The 16,730-nt window shown below is 51.3% G+C and overlaps 7 protein-coding genes across 7 annotated transcripts; 2 read left to right on the top strand and 5 right to left on the bottom strand.

Moving 5' to 3' along the window:
- Positions 1–3: 3 nt before the first annotated feature.
- Positions 4–1,205, bottom strand: V8C40DRAFT_241312 (cytochrome b5-like heme/steroid binding domain-containing protein). Its single transcript, XM_083214998.1, has 2 exons — positions 740–1,205; positions 4–668 (listed from the first exon to the last, which is right to left on the bottom strand). The coding sequence occupies exons 1-2, from the start codon at positions 995–997 to the stop codon at positions 159–161; spliced, it is 768 nt and encodes a 255-aa protein (XP_083074995.1). The 5' UTR covers positions 998–1,205; the 3' UTR covers positions 4–158.
- A 248-nt stretch (positions 1,206–1,453) lies between these two features.
- Positions 1,454–4,655, top strand: V8C40DRAFT_241311 (uncharacterized protein). Its single transcript, XM_083214997.1, has 2 exons — positions 1,454–2,022; positions 2,130–4,655. The coding sequence occupies exons 1-2, from the start codon at positions 1,645–1,647 to the stop codon at positions 3,942–3,944; spliced, it is 2,193 nt and encodes a 730-aa protein (XP_083074994.1). The 5' UTR covers positions 1,454–1,644; the 3' UTR covers positions 3,945–4,655.
- Positions 4,656–4,701: 46 nt separating this feature from the next.
- V8C40DRAFT_192778 (BTB/POZ domain-containing protein) lies at positions 4,702–6,775 on the bottom strand. Its single transcript, XM_083211869.1, has 3 exons — positions 6,397–6,775; positions 6,089–6,298; positions 4,702–6,012 (listed from the first exon to the last, which is right to left on the bottom strand). Exons 1-3 carry the CDS (start codon positions 6,593–6,595, stop codon positions 4,907–4,909), a joined length of 1,515 nt encoding a protein of 504 aa, XP_083074993.1. The 5' UTR covers positions 6,596–6,775; the 3' UTR covers positions 4,702–4,906.
- Positions 6,776–7,533: 758 nt separating this feature from the next.
- V8C40DRAFT_264475 (activator 1 subunit 3) lies at positions 7,534–8,832 on the bottom strand (the record flags this gene model as incomplete). The annotated part of the gene is made up of 3 exons (XM_083219539.1): positions 7,534–7,928; positions 7,990–8,636; positions 8,699–8,832. 3 exons carry the CDS (start codon positions 8,830–8,832, stop codon positions 7,534–7,536), a joined length of 1,176 nt encoding a protein of 391 aa, XP_083074992.1.
- Positions 8,833–9,117: 285 nt separating this feature from the next.
- Positions 9,118–11,937, bottom strand: V8C40DRAFT_241307 (phosphatidic acid phosphatase type 2/haloperoxidase). The gene is made up of 4 exons (XM_083214996.1): positions 11,556–11,937; positions 11,135–11,351; positions 9,779–11,019; positions 9,118–9,713 (listed from the first exon to the last, which is right to left on the bottom strand). The coding sequence occupies exons 1-4, from the start codon at positions 11,638–11,640 to the stop codon at positions 9,619–9,621; spliced, it is 1,638 nt and encodes a 545-aa protein (XP_083074991.1). The 5' UTR covers positions 11,641–11,937; the 3' UTR covers positions 9,118–9,618.
- Positions 11,938–12,630: 693 nt separating this feature from the next.
- Positions 12,631–13,785, top strand: V8C40DRAFT_264473 (SDR family NAD(P)-dependent oxidoreductase; the record flags this gene model as incomplete). Its single annotated transcript, XM_083219538.1, has 5 exons — positions 12,631–12,906; positions 13,018–13,147; positions 13,256–13,342; positions 13,442–13,534; positions 13,628–13,785. The coding sequence occupies 5 exons, from the start codon at positions 12,631–12,633 to the stop codon at positions 13,783–13,785; spliced, it is 744 nt and encodes a 247-aa protein (XP_083074990.1).
- On the bottom strand, positions 13,340–16,570 carry V8C40DRAFT_241302 (E1 ubiquitin-activating protein UBA2). Its single transcript, XM_083214995.1, has 7 exons — positions 16,153–16,570; positions 15,772–15,942; positions 15,345–15,706; positions 15,218–15,279; positions 14,317–15,159; positions 14,169–14,253; positions 13,340–14,117 (listed from the first exon to the last, which is right to left on the bottom strand). Exons 1-7 carry the CDS (start codon positions 16,360–16,362, stop codon positions 13,832–13,834), a joined length of 2,019 nt encoding a protein of 672 aa, XP_083074989.1. The 5' UTR covers positions 16,363–16,570; the 3' UTR covers positions 13,340–13,831.
- Positions 16,571–16,730: the final 160 nt, after the last annotated feature.

The following is a 16,730-nucleotide window of genomic DNA, read 5'->3' as shown; positions in this document are numbered from 1 at the left end:
ACGTGTGATGAATTATTCTTGATTTTGCTAGAGAAACTGCACTAGCAATTGTCTTATTGTAAGCAGGCAAAGTGAGTATCTAGACGTAGACAAGGATGAATCTTTTGGAGTCATTTATCATATGCATGCTGTTTTCTCCCTCTCTCTTTCGTATACAGCTACTTCTCCTCCTTGGAATGTCTTGGCTTTCTCTTCGACCTGCCCTGCTGAGCCGGCGCACAAAGCTCCCTCCTGGGCTGCTTCTCCAGCCAATTCTTCTCCCGCTTCACGTAGCCCACCTTGTGGTACTTTTTGCTATTTCCAAAAAAGTTGACCCAGTGCTTCAGCGCATCATGCACCTGGCGCTGTGCCCTAATCAGCTCCATCTCCTTCATCTCCTTCATCTCGGCCGTGGTCCATTGGGCGTCCGTCTCAGGATCGTCCAGCGGCAGGAACATGTCCTCTACGCCGCGCATGTCGGGCGTGCGATCCTCGGCAAAGCACCCTGTGACAAAGGCTCGAGCGGCGTCACAGCCTGCAAAGTAGTTGTAGGAGCCTCCGGGGCCGTAGATGTGGCGCCCGAGGGAGACGTCGAAGATGGTGCCGTTGATGGCGACGTAAACGGGCTTGGAGGGGTCTTTGCCGTCGTAGGCAGCGAGCTGCTCGGGAGTCAGGTAGATGGGACCTTGCTGTCGGATGGTTAGCAATTCATCTTTTCTTTGGGCTTCTCTGTTTGCTTGTTAGGCGGGGATGAACGAACCCATTGGGCTTTCCACCAATCTACCCTCAGGTAGTTGGGCTTGTTCCTCATGCCCCAGAAGAAGCTCTCGCCATTGCTGATCCAGTAGCTGAGCGCACACGAAGCCACGAACAGGAAGCTGATGACGCGCAAGACATCCAGCCACGGGGAGTAGGCATCTTCATCCTCGACCTTTGACTTGCTCGACTTTTTCTTTGCTGGCTTGGTAGCTTCTGCAGCGTCTGGCTGTTTCCGCTGGCGCAGTTCCGAGTCCGCCATGGCTGCTGAGCTGCGATTCCCGTCGATGAAGCTCTTTTATAGCAGCGATTGAATTTTCGGGGAATGGGATTGAGATTGAAAAGGTCAAGTTCAAATCGTGGCCATAAGCTTACAGTTGCATACCCGCATCGGGACTTACAAGCTCCCGTTGCTGATGCCCGGATGGCCTGATTGGCTCTGCTGCGGACACGCCAGGGTTGCAGCTGCGGTTCTTCAAATGTTAGACTTTGGCAGATGCAAGTCATGAGGGCTAAATGTCGGCTGAATACCTCGGCACAGCCCACCCCCAGGCGTTGTCTTGCTTGAGCAGTGGGGACTCGAAGTATCTAGTCCCAATAAGGGTTGGGCATCGCTAAGATGGGGCGTCACCACAGCAACTGAAAGCAAACAAGAGCCCACTTGGCACAATCTTTGTGGTGGAAATTGGTAAACAGCATTAGCACCTTATTGTTGTATTATTAACAAGCCCACAACTGCATAACCCTGCCCAGTACGGAGTAAGGCTTCATCTGCAACTACAAGAGAAAATATTCCGCGATACATACGAGTACGGATCCCCTCGAGGGAATCGCCACGACGAGATACCGGCCGCGAATCAGACGCGAGACAAGACCCCTAGCCATTTACAATACCTCACGCTGCAGCAAATGGAAGAGCTGACGAGTCTTCCCGACTCCCCCGCGACCGCTGGTGGACCCCTCCAGATGGCATCACCCGATCGCGTGAACCAGCGCCGCGACAATCTCTTTGGCACATTGCGAGCTCAGGGAGCATCGTCGGATAACCTCGCGGGTCGCGACAGTACGGTGCACGACAAGATCAGCCAGTTCAACAACATGAGCATGCAGGCGAGGCAGCAGGAGCGCAAGTCGGCCGATGCGGCGCTGAAGCGGGCCATGCTGGGTCGCGAAGAGGCCGAGGCCGAGATGAGGCGCATCAAGGACGAAGCCGGAGCCTTACGGCGGGAGATTGAGGAGGGCAAGGAGCGGGAGAGGAGAGTGGGCGAGAGATTGGAAACCGTCATGGTAAGCTGGCAGAGCCCTTTGCCTTCCATCACCTAACCCTCCAGCGTGGCACTTTGTTCTCTCTCGCCAGTATGGCCGGCTAATGTGAGCCTTTTTTCGACGAAAAGGAAAACTATGGACGCGCAAAGGAGACACACGCACACACCCAGGCCCTTTGGGAAAAGGAAATTCGACGCGCGCGAAAGGAAAACTTCAAGGCGCAATCGACCATTGTCAAGCTTCAAGAAGACCTCAAATCCACCAGGGCATCAACGCAATTGATCGAGGAGACTCTACAACACGAAAAGGATAGGAACCATGTTCGAGAGGAGCAAAACATCAAGGCTCAAGCCACCATTAGCCAGCTCCAAGAGGACCTCAAATCAGCACAGGCTATGACCAAGCTAGTCGAAGAATCACTACAAAAGGAAAGGGACCGGAGCCTCGCTCGGGAGGAGCAAAACCTCAAGGCTCAGTCCACCATCAGTCAGCTCCAAGAGGAGGTCAAAGCCGCGCAGTCCATGACCAAGCTAATGGAGGAATCACTACAAACCGAAAGGGAGAAGAGCCGCACCCGGGAGCAAGAAACGTTTGAGGCGAAATACCAGGCTAGCAACCTGCAGGACCAGCTCGAACAAGCATTCGCCCGCCTTAAGTTGGTTGAACAGGAGCGTGATGCTTACAAAGTGGCGGCCAAGAACGAAGAGGTTGCACGTCTCGCTGCCGAGGGCCGTATTCCCCTGCCAGCCGAGGAAGCAGATGACGAGTTTGCGTCGCCCCCCAGAAAGCGGAGGATCGCATCGACCATCAGGTGCAGGGATCCTCGTGTTTCTCTTTCAACAATGGAGATCGTCTCATCAGCTGCTAGCGAGCTGGAGATCGAGCAGCTTACTGAGCAATTGCAATGGGAAAGGCAGAGAGCTGATCGGGCTCAGGAGATGATTGAGTTCATGCAAGCCGAGTGTCAGATGCACTGTTGTCCATGCTCCAAGTCTAAACGTCGGACGAGCATGATGCAGCAGCTTCCCCGAACGACCCCTGAAAAGACGAGACTTTCCGTGGAGGCTCCCATTGAGGAGGAGAAGGATGTGTCTACTCAGCCTCTTCCGTCACCCGCTGAGCAGCAGCAGGAGCTGAAGCTGGGAAAGGTGAGGAAGGGTGCCAGGCGAAGCACCGTCTTCTACCCCAAGGAGGGCGTCTTCCGTACGGTATCTGAACAAGAGGCCATTGAGCTGGAGGCCCAGCGCAAGGCAGAGATTGTCATTGAGGCTCACGAGGAGGTTGAGCCAGAGCCGTCTCCTCTCAAAGAAAAAACAGAAGCACATCAACGTACGTTTGCGAGAACACCGTCTACCGAGCCATCAGGCTATGATTTATCCCACGGGAGATCATCGCTCATGTCGCTCATCAATGCTCCGCGAATTGACGCCCTAGCTGACTCTCTTCCGAACTTTCATAGCATCCCGACGGTCCGTGACAACGAAACCGCTCAGGAGAGGATAATGCGATATCAGGAGGAGGAGGAAGGGGGCTTGAAGCTGGCACCAGCACCAGAGCCTCAGCCAGAACAGTTTTCTCTCCCCCGGAAACGCCCAGCTCCCGACTCCCGATCTACTTCCAAGAGTACCTACTCAGTAACTACCACAACCGTCCCAGTTCGAGACGAGCGATCCTCAAGCTCGTTATCTTTCACCCGGGGAATGCGAACTGCGTCCAACAGCAGCAGTGCGAGCTTTGACACGAGCGATCCGGCAATGATACCGACCATGACGCGCGAAGAAGCTCTAGCCAAGATCCGCGAGAGGAGAGGACGCGCCAGGAGCACAACCAGAGGCGCAGCTACACCGCAAAGCCGGCCAACATCCGGCATGGGCCGGCGGAACGTGAGCAACCCAACGAGCACCGTTGGAAGCAGGTCCAGGTCCAGGCCCAGGAACGCATAAGGTGTCTTTCTTTTTTTGTTTCTTCTTTGAATTTTCGTTTTCCCTATGCTTTGAATTTATGCAATGGAGTGTACATAAAGGGTGGTATAAGCGGCGACGTTTGGGCTGGGCTGGGTTCAGTTGGGTGGGATATTTATATTGATATGAGGAGATGGACCACCTCGTTCATCCTCTTTACATATTTCTTGTTTTTTTATGTTCTTCTTTTTGGGGCAATTTCCCCCCTCTTTTTTTCTTCTCCTTCTTTACATTCTTTCTCTATGTCTTTTTTCCCTCTTTTCTCTCAATATCGCGCAATGCCCAACACGGAAAGGGATTCAGGGGAGGACAAATTTGGAGCGCTGGCGAAGGCGGCGTTTTTTTGGATGTCATGCTTGTATTGGCGTTTCTTTTCTTGTTTTTTACTCTCCAAAGGTCCTTGATAGGTTCCCTTTGCAGTCAACAAAATTGGTATGAGGGTGTTTGCTTTTCTTGTTGTTTTACTTTGTATCCCTGGTCTTTGGCTACCTTTGCTCCTGGTGTTTGATATCTTGAAATTGATTCCCAATTGCATTGCATAATTGTTAGGTGTTTATGACTTTTGCATTTGTGCCGGTTGTTTAGTTTTAGAAAAGCCCAAATCCACCATGGTGCCTGAAAAGCGTATCATTTGCTTGATATCTCAGGGGAATGTTCCATTTGTTCAAAAACAGAAGAGAATATCAAGTCAACGTATTTTGTCTTAAACTCATATCAGGATATTCCGTCTTACACTCACATCAAGATAACAACATCATCAAGCTCAATATGATTCTCAATATGGACAAGGCAGAGACATATACAGTTACCTCCAAATATTTGGTATCGCCTCGTTTCCCCCAAGCAAGCCCATTCAATAAACTCCCTTCTCTTACCCTTTGCTCATTACATGTTATATACAAAAAATACCTCCATTTTTTTTTCTCCTCTCCAGATATTCAAAATCAGTCGCTAAGGAATTTTCTCGTCTTATTCCTACCCCTTTCCGAGCTCACAGCATCAATCTTCACGGCCACGAAAACGCACTCGATAGCGCTTTTGCCACTCTTGCTCTCCTGAATGCGTAGCCTAAACTGTCCCGTCTTAACAGCCCATTCTTGGCCCTCGTGAGGAAGGCTAATATCGATACTCTCGCCCGTCCTACGGCGCTTCCTGGGATTCACAGGAGTTTCAGTATCAGGGGTAATGGCAGGAGTGGAATCTTCGGCTTCGTAGTTGCTCAGATCTGCCTCATAGTCTTCGCCGTTGAGAGTGATCGAAGACTCTGCTTCAAAGACGACCCGGACGAGATCCTCACTGAGAGGAGTGTTGCCTGGCGTAGCTGGTTGCGAACTGGCGCCCCCTGACGCCATGAGGAGGCCCAGTGGCTGCGTGGTCGGAGGCAGGTTGAGCTTTGTCGCAACCACTTCTAACAGTCTCGCCACCCTAGCCTTTGTGCCGCCAAAGAACTCGGCTCTGACCCCTTCTGCTGAGAAGACGAACTTGGCCGTGGTCCCACCAATCTCCAATACCAACTCTGCCGGCTTATTGTCGACATATGGGCGTGCATACTTGACATGCCTGACGGAGGAGCGCGAGGCCCCGTCAGACTCTTCAGCGGAGATGCTAACGCCACTCTTTTGCACATTCTCCAACCGCAGGGCAATCTCTTCTATTTGGCGCAAAGGGTTATAGCTGATGGAGTGCGGAACAAGCTGCTGTTCGATGCCTTTAAAGTGAAAGTATCGAGCGTCGCGAAGAAGCTCTTGTCGATGATTCTCGTCGCGAATGCTGACCGGATACCCACGCAACAAACGTAGCAGCTCGGCAAAGGTGTCGGCGTTGCGGTTGGGAACTGAAGGAGGAAGTATAGAGGGCGGGCGTATCAGCCCCTCGCGATCAAGGCCAGGGAAGAGGTCGTTTGGCTGGGAGAAGAAGAGAGCGAAGCCGAGGGAGAAGTAGTTTGGGGAATTGGCAGGATCGTTGAGAACGTCGCGAGGAATCTGGAATTCCCGATGGCCGATGGACATGAAGATGCTCTCCTCATTGAGCTGAGAAATGAGCTTAGGAACTATGATTAAGGTGATTAGTGCCTTGGGTATCCAGTAAGGCAATTGGGAGCCATTGGGCTCACGAGAGAAGCATACGATTATAGAATTGGGCGTCCGCAAATAAGCGCACAAAGTGCGTCCCGTCCCGCGGCTTCACATGATATCCTTGTAAATGCAGCGCAATATCTCTAAATGTCTTGGGATCGCGATCGATGTATAGCGTCCGGATCGTGGAGGAGGGATCTTCGCCTTTGCTCTCAGCCACTTTGATCTGGCAAAGGAAGTATTGCGAGAAATAAGACGGTGCTATATCATTCAGAAGAGAAAAGAAAGTAAAGTTAGCAAACAAGGGTACCAAGATCAGGGATTGGTCTTGCCAAAGCAAGCCACAGCACGCGACGAACCATCGGAGGACAGAGATGCGCCGGACAGCTTGAACAGCTCGCCGCCAATCTGGATGGGAAAGACGCGCTCTCGCGGCAGAATCTGCGGGATCTTGTGGACGTCGGCTCCCGAATGCAAGGGAAGCCCGGCGGTGCTGGGCGCCTCGCTCGGGCTCGCAGAAAGCATGGCCACTTCTCTTGGGGAGGCGGACATGGACATCGAGAAGCGCCCCAGTTCCGGTGTCTTATTATATGTTGTTGCTCGTTGTCACCACAGCTAAGACGCCGGCTGCTGCGGGCGGCTACAGCGGCAGATGCAGGTAGAGCACGGCAAAAGCACTGGTATGGGTCCGAAGAAGAGAGAATGGCGATGACGAGCGACGAACGATATTCGCAAAGACCAGCTAGGAAAGCGAACTGTTACTCCGTGGGTGGATTTGGATGGATTGCGGTGCTGGCCCCGGGCAACAACAGCGCCCCGGGCATTAGTTGCCGATAAGCAGAGCCCCAGACCGGCAGAGCCCCATTGCTGGGGGCGGGAGAAACAAACAAGAGGAAACAAAAGCGGAATTTGCCGCGGATGCAATTTGGAATCGCCGATGAAGCTGACAAAGGAGAAATGAGTTGCAGTTGCAGTTGCAGAAGAGAAAAGAAGTTTGTTTCGTTTTTTTCTATCTTTGCCTTAATTAAGAAGACTTGGCACTTGCTGCTCCAAGAAAGAAAGAGCAAAGGAAAGAAAAGAGTTGCGCCGTGATTGCCAATACCCGCGCGCGTTTCTGACGTAACGTGAAGTCTAAATCCCGCCGGATGGGGAATCTTCAGGGACCCTTCAGGGACTTTCAGCGAGTCGTGAGTGGCTGGGCTGTTTGACTGCTTGAGGCTTCTTCTGCGCCACCCGCAACTAAAGCTCGCTCTGTCCGTTTCGCGAGAATATGGCCCGGAATATTATTACCCCAGATAATGACAATGATACGATGCGGAATAACGGAGTAATTAGTCTTTTGATGTTGTTATCATTATCAATCAATTAATCATGCCGAATTGCTTCCTGCAATGCGAGTGACTTAATTGCTTGTCCCTCATATTGTCTCTTACTTGTTTGCCTGTATTCATTTACAGGCACGGCGTCAACTTGCTTTTCAAACGGCGTTGCTTTGCTCACTTGCTCATCAATTCCACCCCTCCTCGCACAACTCCCACCACCGCCCCCGTCTGGACCATCTCGCTGCCTCCTCCAGCAACTCTGTGCTCAATCTCCGCCAGGCCTTCCAGCCAGGTAATCATAACCTCTGCGCTCACCTCGAGCTTCGTCAGCTGCTCCATCAGCGCCGTGATAATATCTGCCAGCGCCAGGCCCTGCGTTGTCTTCAGCGCATTAATTGTATTCAGACAGCTCGTCACGTCCGGCGTGCTCAAGAGCGTCTCCATAATCTCCTTGATGGCATCGGGCTGAGGCGCCGCAATGCAGTTGTAAATCGTTTCAGTCGTAATTGTCTCGCGCTTGATCTCGCTTTCCGGCGGCTTGGGTTCGTTCTTTAGCCTCAGCGGTGTGCCTACACGCTCAACAGTTAGCCCTGACCAATAAGTACAACCTATATGTGCACTGCAACTCACTTGACGCATGGCAAGCCTGGAGCACGTTCAATGCCCTTCGCATGTCGCCCTTGCTCAGCTTCACTAGTGCATCCACGGCTTCACCCTGAATCTTGACATTCTCCTCCTCCACCACCTTCTCTGCCAACACCCTAATGTCCCCCTCCTTCAACGGACTAAACCGAAACCTCGTACAACGAGACAGCAGCGCGGGGCTGAGCTTGTGAGCGTAGTTGGCAATGATGCAGAACCGTGTGTTTGCCGTGTACTTCTCCATGATTCTTCGTAGCGCCATCTGTGCGGTGTTGGTCATGGCATCCGCCTCGTCCAGGATAATGAGCTTGAACCCTGCAATCGAATTGCCCTTCGCTGCACTGCTGCCCATGGAAAAGATTTGTTTTGTGCTAGCAAACGTCTTAATCTGTTCCCGGACAACATCGATGCCTCTGTCGTCGGAGGCGTTCAACTCCAACACCATCTGGCGCATGTTGGCAGTGCCGTAAATTCGTCGTGCTAGTGCCAAGATGGTAGACGTCTTTCCCGTGCCGGGAGGTCCGTAGAGAAGCAGGTGAGGGAGGCGATTCGATTCGACAAACTTGTTGATGGTGGCTAGGATGTCTTGGTGGCCGGACACATCGTCAAGCGTTACTGGACGATACTTTTCAACCCTGGAAAAGACATTGTCAGTGAGCTGCTTTATTCAAGAACACAAATTTCGATTCCTTCGTACCATGGCAGGGTATCTTCAGCTTCAACCGGCAGGTTAGCAGCGCTCCGTTTGCCCTTGGTCGCCTCAGCCGAGAATGTGATGTCGGCAGATGGACCAGGGCCATCAACGTCCATCTCATCCTCGTAGTCGGACATTTTTTTTGGCAGGGAAAAGCAGTTGCAGAGGTGAGATTCAAGCTTTTCGATGCAATCCCACTTGGTCTGTGGCTTTATAATTAGCTGATCCTTGGGTGACAAGATGCAATCGTCGTCGTTAATTTTTTGTCATGTGCAAAGTATGGAGCTGAACAAGTGCAGCAGCTACACGCGCCGAGACGTGTTCCGCCCATTAAAACCCCTGCAACTGCGCCACAGCATGGAGCAAGGTTAGCCACTGAAGCAGGGAAAAGCCACAACATTCAGCACGATGTACTTTAAGCATCAACACATCACTCAATGCATCTACTACCAGGTAGTAGTAATACATGATCTTAATGACTACTGCTAATAGGTTCTGTATGATACATTCTGATTTCTCGTAATTGTACGTACTCCGGATCAATGCTGTATTCATTTCTCCTATTTCTTAAGTCCCGCCCAATACCCTTTCCAATATACACAAAGATGATTATGATAATAAGACAAGAATCGTAAAAAGAAGAAGAGGGAGAATAAGAGGAAGAAGGAATATTAGGATACATGCGTTCTCCGTTTATTGTCTTATGGCTGTCTTTCACATGATGCGACCAGTCGCCGTGCCAGAACAGAAAAATAGAATGGCTTGAAAAGTTCTCAAATTCGTGAAGCAAGAAAGGATAAAAGAAGCAGAACAAGGCAAGAAAAAGAAAACGCCCCATCATGTCCTTATGTTCATCAAAAGGAAACGTATACGTGTAAACGATTTGCGCCTACCATGAACCAATTAAGCGCAACGGTCACTGCTCAAAAGGCAATTCGTTCTGCAACCGTACGGACAACGCCGAGACCAATGAAGCTGAATAGCATGGGCACTCCTGCCACTGCAAGCCACGAGATTCCTGTGATGGTTTTTTCTCGTTAGTTGTATTCTCGATATTCAAGGGTTGCAATGTTGGATTCCTACCTGCATAGACCACGAGTTTCGTGACAACTTCGACATCATATCTCACTCGCGGCTTCACCAGCTGAGAAAAGACCTCTTTCTCGTCACGCGCATCCTCCATGGAAAGATAGATATCCGGGTTCCCGTTCTCTGACCCCTGCATAACCAGAATGTCATTCGGACCTCTTAGCGACTCATTATCATTAAACGCTGCCTTCTGGGCACCTGAAGTTTGTGCTCCCTTCCCTGACTTATCTTCCTCTTTGCCATTAAGATCCATATTGCTTGATTTGCTCTTGAGACTTGCATTGCTTCCAATGCTGTCCCGTCGTTGCCGTTCCCGGTAAGCCAAGGTTTCGTATGCATCCGCCGCGCTCTGAGGCCCGATAGAGACTGATCGACCTCGAGTTGTGGGATGTCGAATACTCTCAACCATGCGAGGAAAATCAGAGGCTGTCGGAAATAATGTATCCAGCCGCGATCCGGGAGGTACAGACTTGTACTCGCTAGCGGGCGTAAAGAATCTTCGGGGCAGGTCAAAGCCGGTCGACTCGATAAGACGGAATAGGTGAGGCAAGACCTTGAGCAGCGTAGGCTTCATAGTCTCGCGCCAAACAAAAATGGCAATGATTCCCACAACCATCCTTGCTGCTATAACCCACGATACATACGGCAAAATGCCCATGCTAGACTCAGCGCCAGCTAGGAAAGTCCTTCCGACGGTCCAGGTGCCGACTTCCAAGCCGATTACTACGCCGGCGAAGGCGACACTATCGTCGAAGCACGGACAATCATCTGCAGGCTCAGGATGAATTCGCACAAAGACGACGACAACCAGGCCAGCAATGACGGGAACCAGCCAAGTGCCGTGCTGCATTGCGGTGTCCAATGGCGGCCCGTAATAGTATTCCAGGACGGTGATACCAGCCCCCATTATTGACCCGATGATAACGTCCAAGAACCCATGCATGCCGCAGTAGAGTCGCCCAAAAACAATCGACACAGCATAAAAGTACGACAGGATCTCGAGGAGCAGCTTTGTTGTGTCAGAAAAGGTGTTGAGGGGGTCGCGCAGGTGCAGGATTGCGTAGACGGCAACGGATACGGCATTGGCACTATGAGTCGAAGGAAAGCCATATTCGAGCGCGGCGGATCCAGACATGGTGATGCGGTTGAGTGGCGGCGACAGTGGCCGGGGCAGCGAGTAAAAGTCCTTGATGAAGCCTGTCCAGAAGACACCCAGCGCCAAGATGTGGACCAATCTGCGCCCACGACATTAGCAATCCCAAGCTCCAATCCCATACAGCAAGCAGATGAAGCGACGGTAGATGCCGCCGCACTTTTTGAACGAAGCAGGTTCTTCATTCCCAAACATACCCCTTGGCAAAGGCCGCATAGCCGCCCCAGAACAGCATGGGCAAGAAGATCATGAAGAAGGTGTGCGTGCCCAGGTTGGCCGTGATGGCGAAGTAGCTGTCGAGCGCCGGGGTGCGCAACTTGCTCTGGAGAGCAGCCAGATACGGCGTCTCCCAACGAATGAGCGGGAGCGCCTGTTGTCGCAAGTTATATCTCCATTTTGGCAGCGCTCTTTTATCTACAGGTGGCCTTGTGTCAGCGCATGCGTCTTGTTGCCTTTGAATGTCACCGTCCCCTCTAATTGCTCCTCTCGTCTGCGCTCCAGCTTCGACTCCTCTCCCCCGATGCTCGATCTTCTCATGACCGTCGCACAACACCGATCCTGCTCGAGGATTGTCTTCATCTCCTCTACCATCACCACCGGGAGCTGTGTTGGACCTACAATGATCGAGACTTCTCAGCCCCGCGTCAGGGACGCTGTCCTTGTGCTTGTGATGCGGCGGGGCATCGCGTCGCGTGCCGCTCATGGTGGGAATCCCAGGCAGTCGACAGCGCTGTCAGGGAGGATCTCAATGTGTCGTGGGACGAGATTGGGACCCGACATGGAGTGACAGCGGAGGGCAGTGACAGGCAAGAGTAGGCCGGAGGGAAAAGCGAAGACGTGGCCCCGGAGTCCGCAGTTTTTTATTAGTGAGATGCGATGCGACGAGCCCTGGCGCAAAAAAAAAAAAAAAAAATCGCACTGAAGTAAAAAGGCAAGCCACCAAACCCTGTAAGCCTCGTGCTCCAGCAGGTTATTTACAGTACAGCCAAGAGACTTCTATCTATGCCTGGATATTAATCAAAGCCACCACGAGTAATACGAAGAAAAAAAAAGCCAAAAGGAACATGCCCTTTTTCCAAGTTGGCTTAGCTGCCGAGGGATTTACCAAATTGGGCTCTTCATTTACCACAGATAGCGGTACGTTGCCGGCCGTAAAACCAAGATAAAGGCCGTCGAGGCGTCCATCCGCTTTGCTTACACCAAATGTGCTGTACTGTAGATCCGTCCAGCGCTACTCCGCACCGAGGTACGGCCTGCAAGCCAAGGGTCCATAACCGCTTTTGAAACAGCCAAACGCCAGTATTGCAGGGTACTTCTGCTTCGTGGGTATGTGGTAGGTATTTGGAGGCTATAAGCGCTTGTGGAATCATAGTCGGCTGAATTGCATAATCAGTCCCATGGATTTCCATCATGGATGGATGTGTATCAGGTTTCATCTCAGACAGTAAGTTACCTTATGTCTCCGGGATATGGATCACATGCATCATCGAACCCATCCGCCAGCGCTCTACGATACACACTAAGGCACAGCACCTTTTAGTGGATCAACGGATGGCTTCAGGGCCCCCAGCTCCCCCACTAATACCCCAAAACAGCACCGAGCATCTCCCGCTCTCCAGTAAAAACACCAAAACTCATTAAACGCATCACTCAGCCCTAAATCCCAATCCCAAACCGACGAAGACTCAACACCATGGCGCTGCCCCTTGCAGGCAAGCACTGCGTCGTCGTCGGAGCCACCGGCGTCATCGGATTCTCCATAGCAAAGGCATTCTCCCACCAGGGCGCCGTCATCTCTCTGCTGGGCCGCTCCGTCCTCGATGCGCGCCCTCGTTTGGAGCCACAGCTTCGTCCGTACAGCCTACCCGGGACTGACGCCGACACTCTCTCGGCTCACCAGTTTATTCGACTGGATGCTTCGAATCGGGACGAGATTAAAGCTGTGTTTAGTCCACGCGGATCATCCAAGGTAATTAAATATCTACTATAATTGAAAAAAAAAAAGAAGAGAGTTGATATCCCTGTATAAGCCACGTGCCTCATGAATTTCTTCTAATGAACCGGATATACTCATGTATAGTCTTTCGTCGGACCAATTGATATCCTCGTCAACTGTGCTGGCATCTCCCAGACTACTCTGTTAAAACGAACTCCAGATGAAGAACTTTCATCCATCGTTGATACAAACTTGCTGGCTACTATGCTTGTGTGTAAGCATGCAAAGATGAAGCCAAACGGTATAACCCTCTCCTATGATGCTGCCCGCCGTCCCTCCTGTTGTGTTTCCCAGACCAATTAACAGCTGTATCCTTTCCTAGGCTGCATCATCAACGTCTCTAGTCTCATGGGAACAAAAGGTGGTTTGGGCGCCACGGCTTATGCCGCGTCCAAGGCCGGAGTAATTGGTAAGACGGCATCATGCTTGCATCTCTGTGTTTTCTTTTGCGTACTAAATACATTGTTTTACATACATTTCATGTGGTAAAATGCTCATGTCATCTTAGGCTTTACCCGTGCCTTGTGCCTTGAGATGGCGTCTCGGTCTATCCGTGTAAATGCTCTGCTGCCTGGCTGGGTTAACAGCTCCATGTGGACTGGTGTGTATATCCTCCTCCCTATTCCTTGTCCCTTAGACACGATGGTTGTTCCTCCTCCCCTTGTAACCAAGCTAATGTACAACCCAATATTAGATCTTAAGCCAGAAATCCAGCAAGCCTATCTCAGAGATACTCCCCTCAACAGAGTGGCAGATCCCACAGAGGTTGCTGATGCTGCTCTGTTTCTGGCATCCAATGGCTTTGCCAACAACTGTATTCTCAACCTCGACGGCGGGCTGAGTGCTGCTTGAAATATCGAAGCAGCTTCTTTGGCGCTTAATGCAGCGATGTATATCATTAATCATCGATGACGATGGCTCCACCGGCGTCTTCCACAACCACCACGTCATCGGCGGTGCCGACAAGCTTCGCTTTTTTGAAAGGTGGGCTGCCATCGTCGGGAAGAGGCCTCTTGGTGCCTTTAGACTCCTCTACCACCTCGTCTTCTAACGAATGCTTTCCGTTTTGCTGGCCGTGGCTATTACCGTTGGTCTCGACTGGAGAAGACTTCTGAGTCTTGTGAGGGATTTCAGGACGGCCAGCATGTACTGTGCGGAATGACTCTCTTTGGTTATCCAGGATGCTGCACTCGATTAGCTTCTCGCTCCTGACAACTTCACTCCATGTTACATACCCATTTTGAATATCAATCACCAAATTGACGAATGGGGCATCATCATCCTCATCGGTGACAGTGAGAAAACTACCTCCCTTGATTCCTACATAACTGTCAGCTTCTTCGTCGTAATTGGGAGGGGAAGAGAATCGTTGAAATGCCATACCCAGCTCAGTGAGTTTCTTTCCGAGGTTGTCCGTCTCGTCTGGATCATACAACACGCCAATGTCGTTGCTCACGACAAACTCTTTGTCTCCATAACCGAACTGGTCCTTTACCAACTCCTCGACGATGTCTCCAAGTGTTGCCCGGGACAAATCGGCAATGACGCTGGTGTAATAAACTCCGCAGACGGGACAGTTGGGATTTGGTTCTCGATTCTTATCTGGAGCCAACAGTCTTGCATTGGCAAAGGGTGTTAAAAATACTTCCTTAGCCTGGCCGTATTCGCCTTTGAGCACTTTGAAAGACTGCAAGACACAGAGACCTGCAACAATGGCGTTTGTTGTGGCAATAGCGGGGATGATATTGCCGGCCATCTGTTTGATGTCGAAACGAGATTTCACATCGATGCCAAAAACTGTGGAGCGAATGTTTGCGCTGGATGCTACAAAGTCCAGAGTATCGTCGTCGTCCTTGTCAAAGGTGATGGTCGGCTCAGGAGCGGATGGATCCTTGGTCGCCCTCATTTGAAGCAGTCGCTTGCTAAGCCGATCAAGACTGTCATTGAAGACAACAAGACTTTCTTCAAGGGACCAAACTTTTTGTCCATCCGCGAGTATGGTATCTTTTGATTCGAGAGCCTGGCCGGCTCGTGCCATCACTTCGTCATACTTAAGCGCTTCAGGGGCGCGACGTGATTTCCACATGTCTTCCACAGATCGCAGGCGCTCGATATCAGAATTAAAGACTTTGTCGAACAGCAATCTTGGAAATTCAGATGTCCCTATTGCTCCTCGGATTTTCTTGAGAGCCTCTGACTCCTTCTTTAGTTCTTCAATTTCCTGGGCTGATAACTTTGTTTAGTATAAAGTTTCTTCTTGCACCGGGTATGATGGATGACCTACCGTTATCCGCATCCGCTGAGTGATCAAAAGCAGATTCATCCTCACTGACGCCAAATATTTCACTGAATAGAACATGTCAGAACGGGCGATTATGAAGGCATACCGGATGCAAGGAGAAGCCTCTTACTTGAGTAGATAGCTTTTGCCCCAAACTATGCAATGGATTGGCTGACTCGGTGTGCTTCGAATCGTACAAACGGGAAAGGACTTGGGGACATCCTTGGGAGTGCAGTCGTAGCAAGCAGTGACACCCTTTTTGATGACCTGGACTTGGCCATTGAAACCAGTCGTTCCGCTCTCAATTAGGGGAACATCTGCCGCCAAGCACATCTTATTCACATGCCTCCTAGCGTCGAGGTTGTCGAGGGCATTGAAAACGATCTTGAAGTCTCGAAACCACGGAACGCTGAACTCGGCGTCTTTGATGTTGGCATGATGCGCGACGATCTTGACGTTTGGATTGAACCTTTGTGCAGCTTCTTTGGCAACCTACCCAAGGAGTTAGCATTGCGAAACTCGGCCGATCTCTAGCGCAGCCTCGGCATCCAACGCACCAGTGACTTTGATTTTTTAATATGCTCGTGTCGGAAGAGGAATTGTCGGTTGAGGTTGGACAGATCGATCGTATCGAGGTCGACGATGTGAATTTCGCCGAAGCCGTTGAGGACTAGATTTTTCAGAAGCTCGCATCCGATGCCTCCAGCGCCCACCATGAGCACTCGCGCCTGTGACCAAGGTCAGTGTCCAAGTTCGAATCCAGCTGAGAAAAAACAATAAAAATCATTATTGAAGCAAGAGAAAATGTGAATTTAGTAAGAGCAATAGAGGGAGAGAATGGCTCAGGTCGAATGGGGGAGCTGACTGCCAGCGTGGGTTCACATCGCGGGACAGTAGAGTTTAAGCTTCCAAAACCACAGCCTCATCATCCTACGTACATGCTTGACTGAGGAATTCAGAGATGCGCCCAGAGACTGATGATTAAATCGATCGCGTGTAGCCATTGCGTTTCGCTGAGGAGGTGCGGGATGTGACGCGACAATCCGCGGCGGCTGCTGAGGCTCTTGGGCAGCGGTGGCAGCAGCAGCAGTTGACGTGCTCTCGACTGCATCCACGGCAGCCTCTCTGGGAGCCTCCATCGCTACCATCGGCGCGAGTGACGGGCACTGCGGTAGGGAATAAAGAAAGTTGCGATGACGGGAGATTTGGGGTTTGTATTTGGTGATGGTATTTGAAGGCGGTCGGTCGTAGGTGAAGCAGAAGGCGTCGAATCGATTGCGCCAAACCTCGTCACTTTTTCAGCTGTTGGTCTGGCGATGCTCGGCGCAGGTGCAGCTCCAGGTCTTCAAGTACAAGGTACGAGGCAGTTGGAAAACCGGATTGCGACCAATGAGATGAGGTCAGAGGCCCGGGGAATATGCCCGAGGGGCCCGTGCGTTCCCAGCGTGCTGATTGGCTGAGCTAAGATAAGAGATTGGCGGGAGTGACTTTGAGAGCAAGGCTGCGTGTGCCTGAC

The sequence above is a fragment of the Trichoderma camerunense genome (assembly GCF_050948025.1).
Source record: "Trichoderma camerunense strain CBS 138272 chromosome Unknown V8C40scaffold_6, whole genome shotgun sequence".
In the NCBI taxonomy this organism is placed as follows: domain Eukaryota; kingdom Fungi; phylum Ascomycota; class Sordariomycetes; order Hypocreales; family Hypocreaceae; genus Trichoderma; species Trichoderma camerunense.
Note: the sequence above shows the minus strand (reverse complement) of the source record. Positions and strands in the feature narration are given on the sequence as shown.

Bases quoted from the DNA above. Each gene is read 5' to 3' on its own strand.
- V8C40DRAFT_241312 (XM_083214998.1), bottom strand. From the start codon at position 997: ATGGCGGACTCGGAACTGCGCCAGCGGAAACAGCCAGACGCTGCAGAA. The intron at 669-739 runs GTTCGTTCATCC...ACCATCCGACAG, and splicing joins ATTGGTGGAAAGCCCAATGG to CAAGGTCCCATCTACCTGAC.
- V8C40DRAFT_241311 (XM_083214997.1), top strand. From the start codon at position 1,645: ATGGAAGAGCTGACGAGTCTTCCCGACTCCCCCGCGACCGCTGGTGGA. The intron at 2,023-2,129 runs GTAAGCTGGCAG...TTCGACGAAAAG, and splicing joins AGAGATTGGAAACCGTCATG to GAAAACTATGGACGCGCAAA.
- V8C40DRAFT_192778 (XM_083211869.1), bottom strand. From the start codon at position 6,595: ATGTCCATGTCCGCCTCCCCAAGAGAAGTGGCCATGCTTTCTGCGAGC. The intron at 6,299-6,396 runs GTTCGTCGCGTG...TGAATGATATAG, and splicing joins CGCATCTCTGTCCTCCGATG to CACCGTCTTATTTCTCGCAA. The intron at 6,013-6,088 runs GTATGCTTCTCT...CCTTAATCATAG, and splicing joins GGACGCCCAATTCTATAATC to TTCCTAAGCTCATTTCTCAG.
- V8C40DRAFT_241307 (XM_083214996.1), bottom strand. From the start codon at position 11,640: ATGAGCGGCACGCGACGCGATGCCCCGCCGCATCACAAGCACAAGGAC. The intron at 11,020-11,134 runs GTATGTTTGGGA...TCGTGGGCGCAG, and splicing joins TATGCGGCCTTTGCCAAGGG to ATTGGTCCACATCTTGGCGC. The intron at 9,714-9,778 runs GTAGGAATCCAA...AAACCATCACAG, and splicing joins GAAACTCGTGGTCTATGCAG to GAATCTCGTGGCTTGCAGTG.
- V8C40DRAFT_241302 (XM_083214995.1), bottom strand. From the start codon at position 16,362: ATGGTAGCGATGGAGGCTCCCAGAGAGGCTGCCGTGGATGCAGTCGAG. The intron at 15,280-15,344 runs GTAAGAGGCTTC...TGTTCTATTCAG, and splicing joins GGCAAAAGCTATCTACTCAA to TGAAATATTTGGCGTCAGTG. The intron at 15,160-15,217 runs GTAGGTCATCCA...CAAAGTTATCAG, and splicing joins CTCAGCGGATGCGGATAACG to CCCAGGAAATTGAAGAACTA.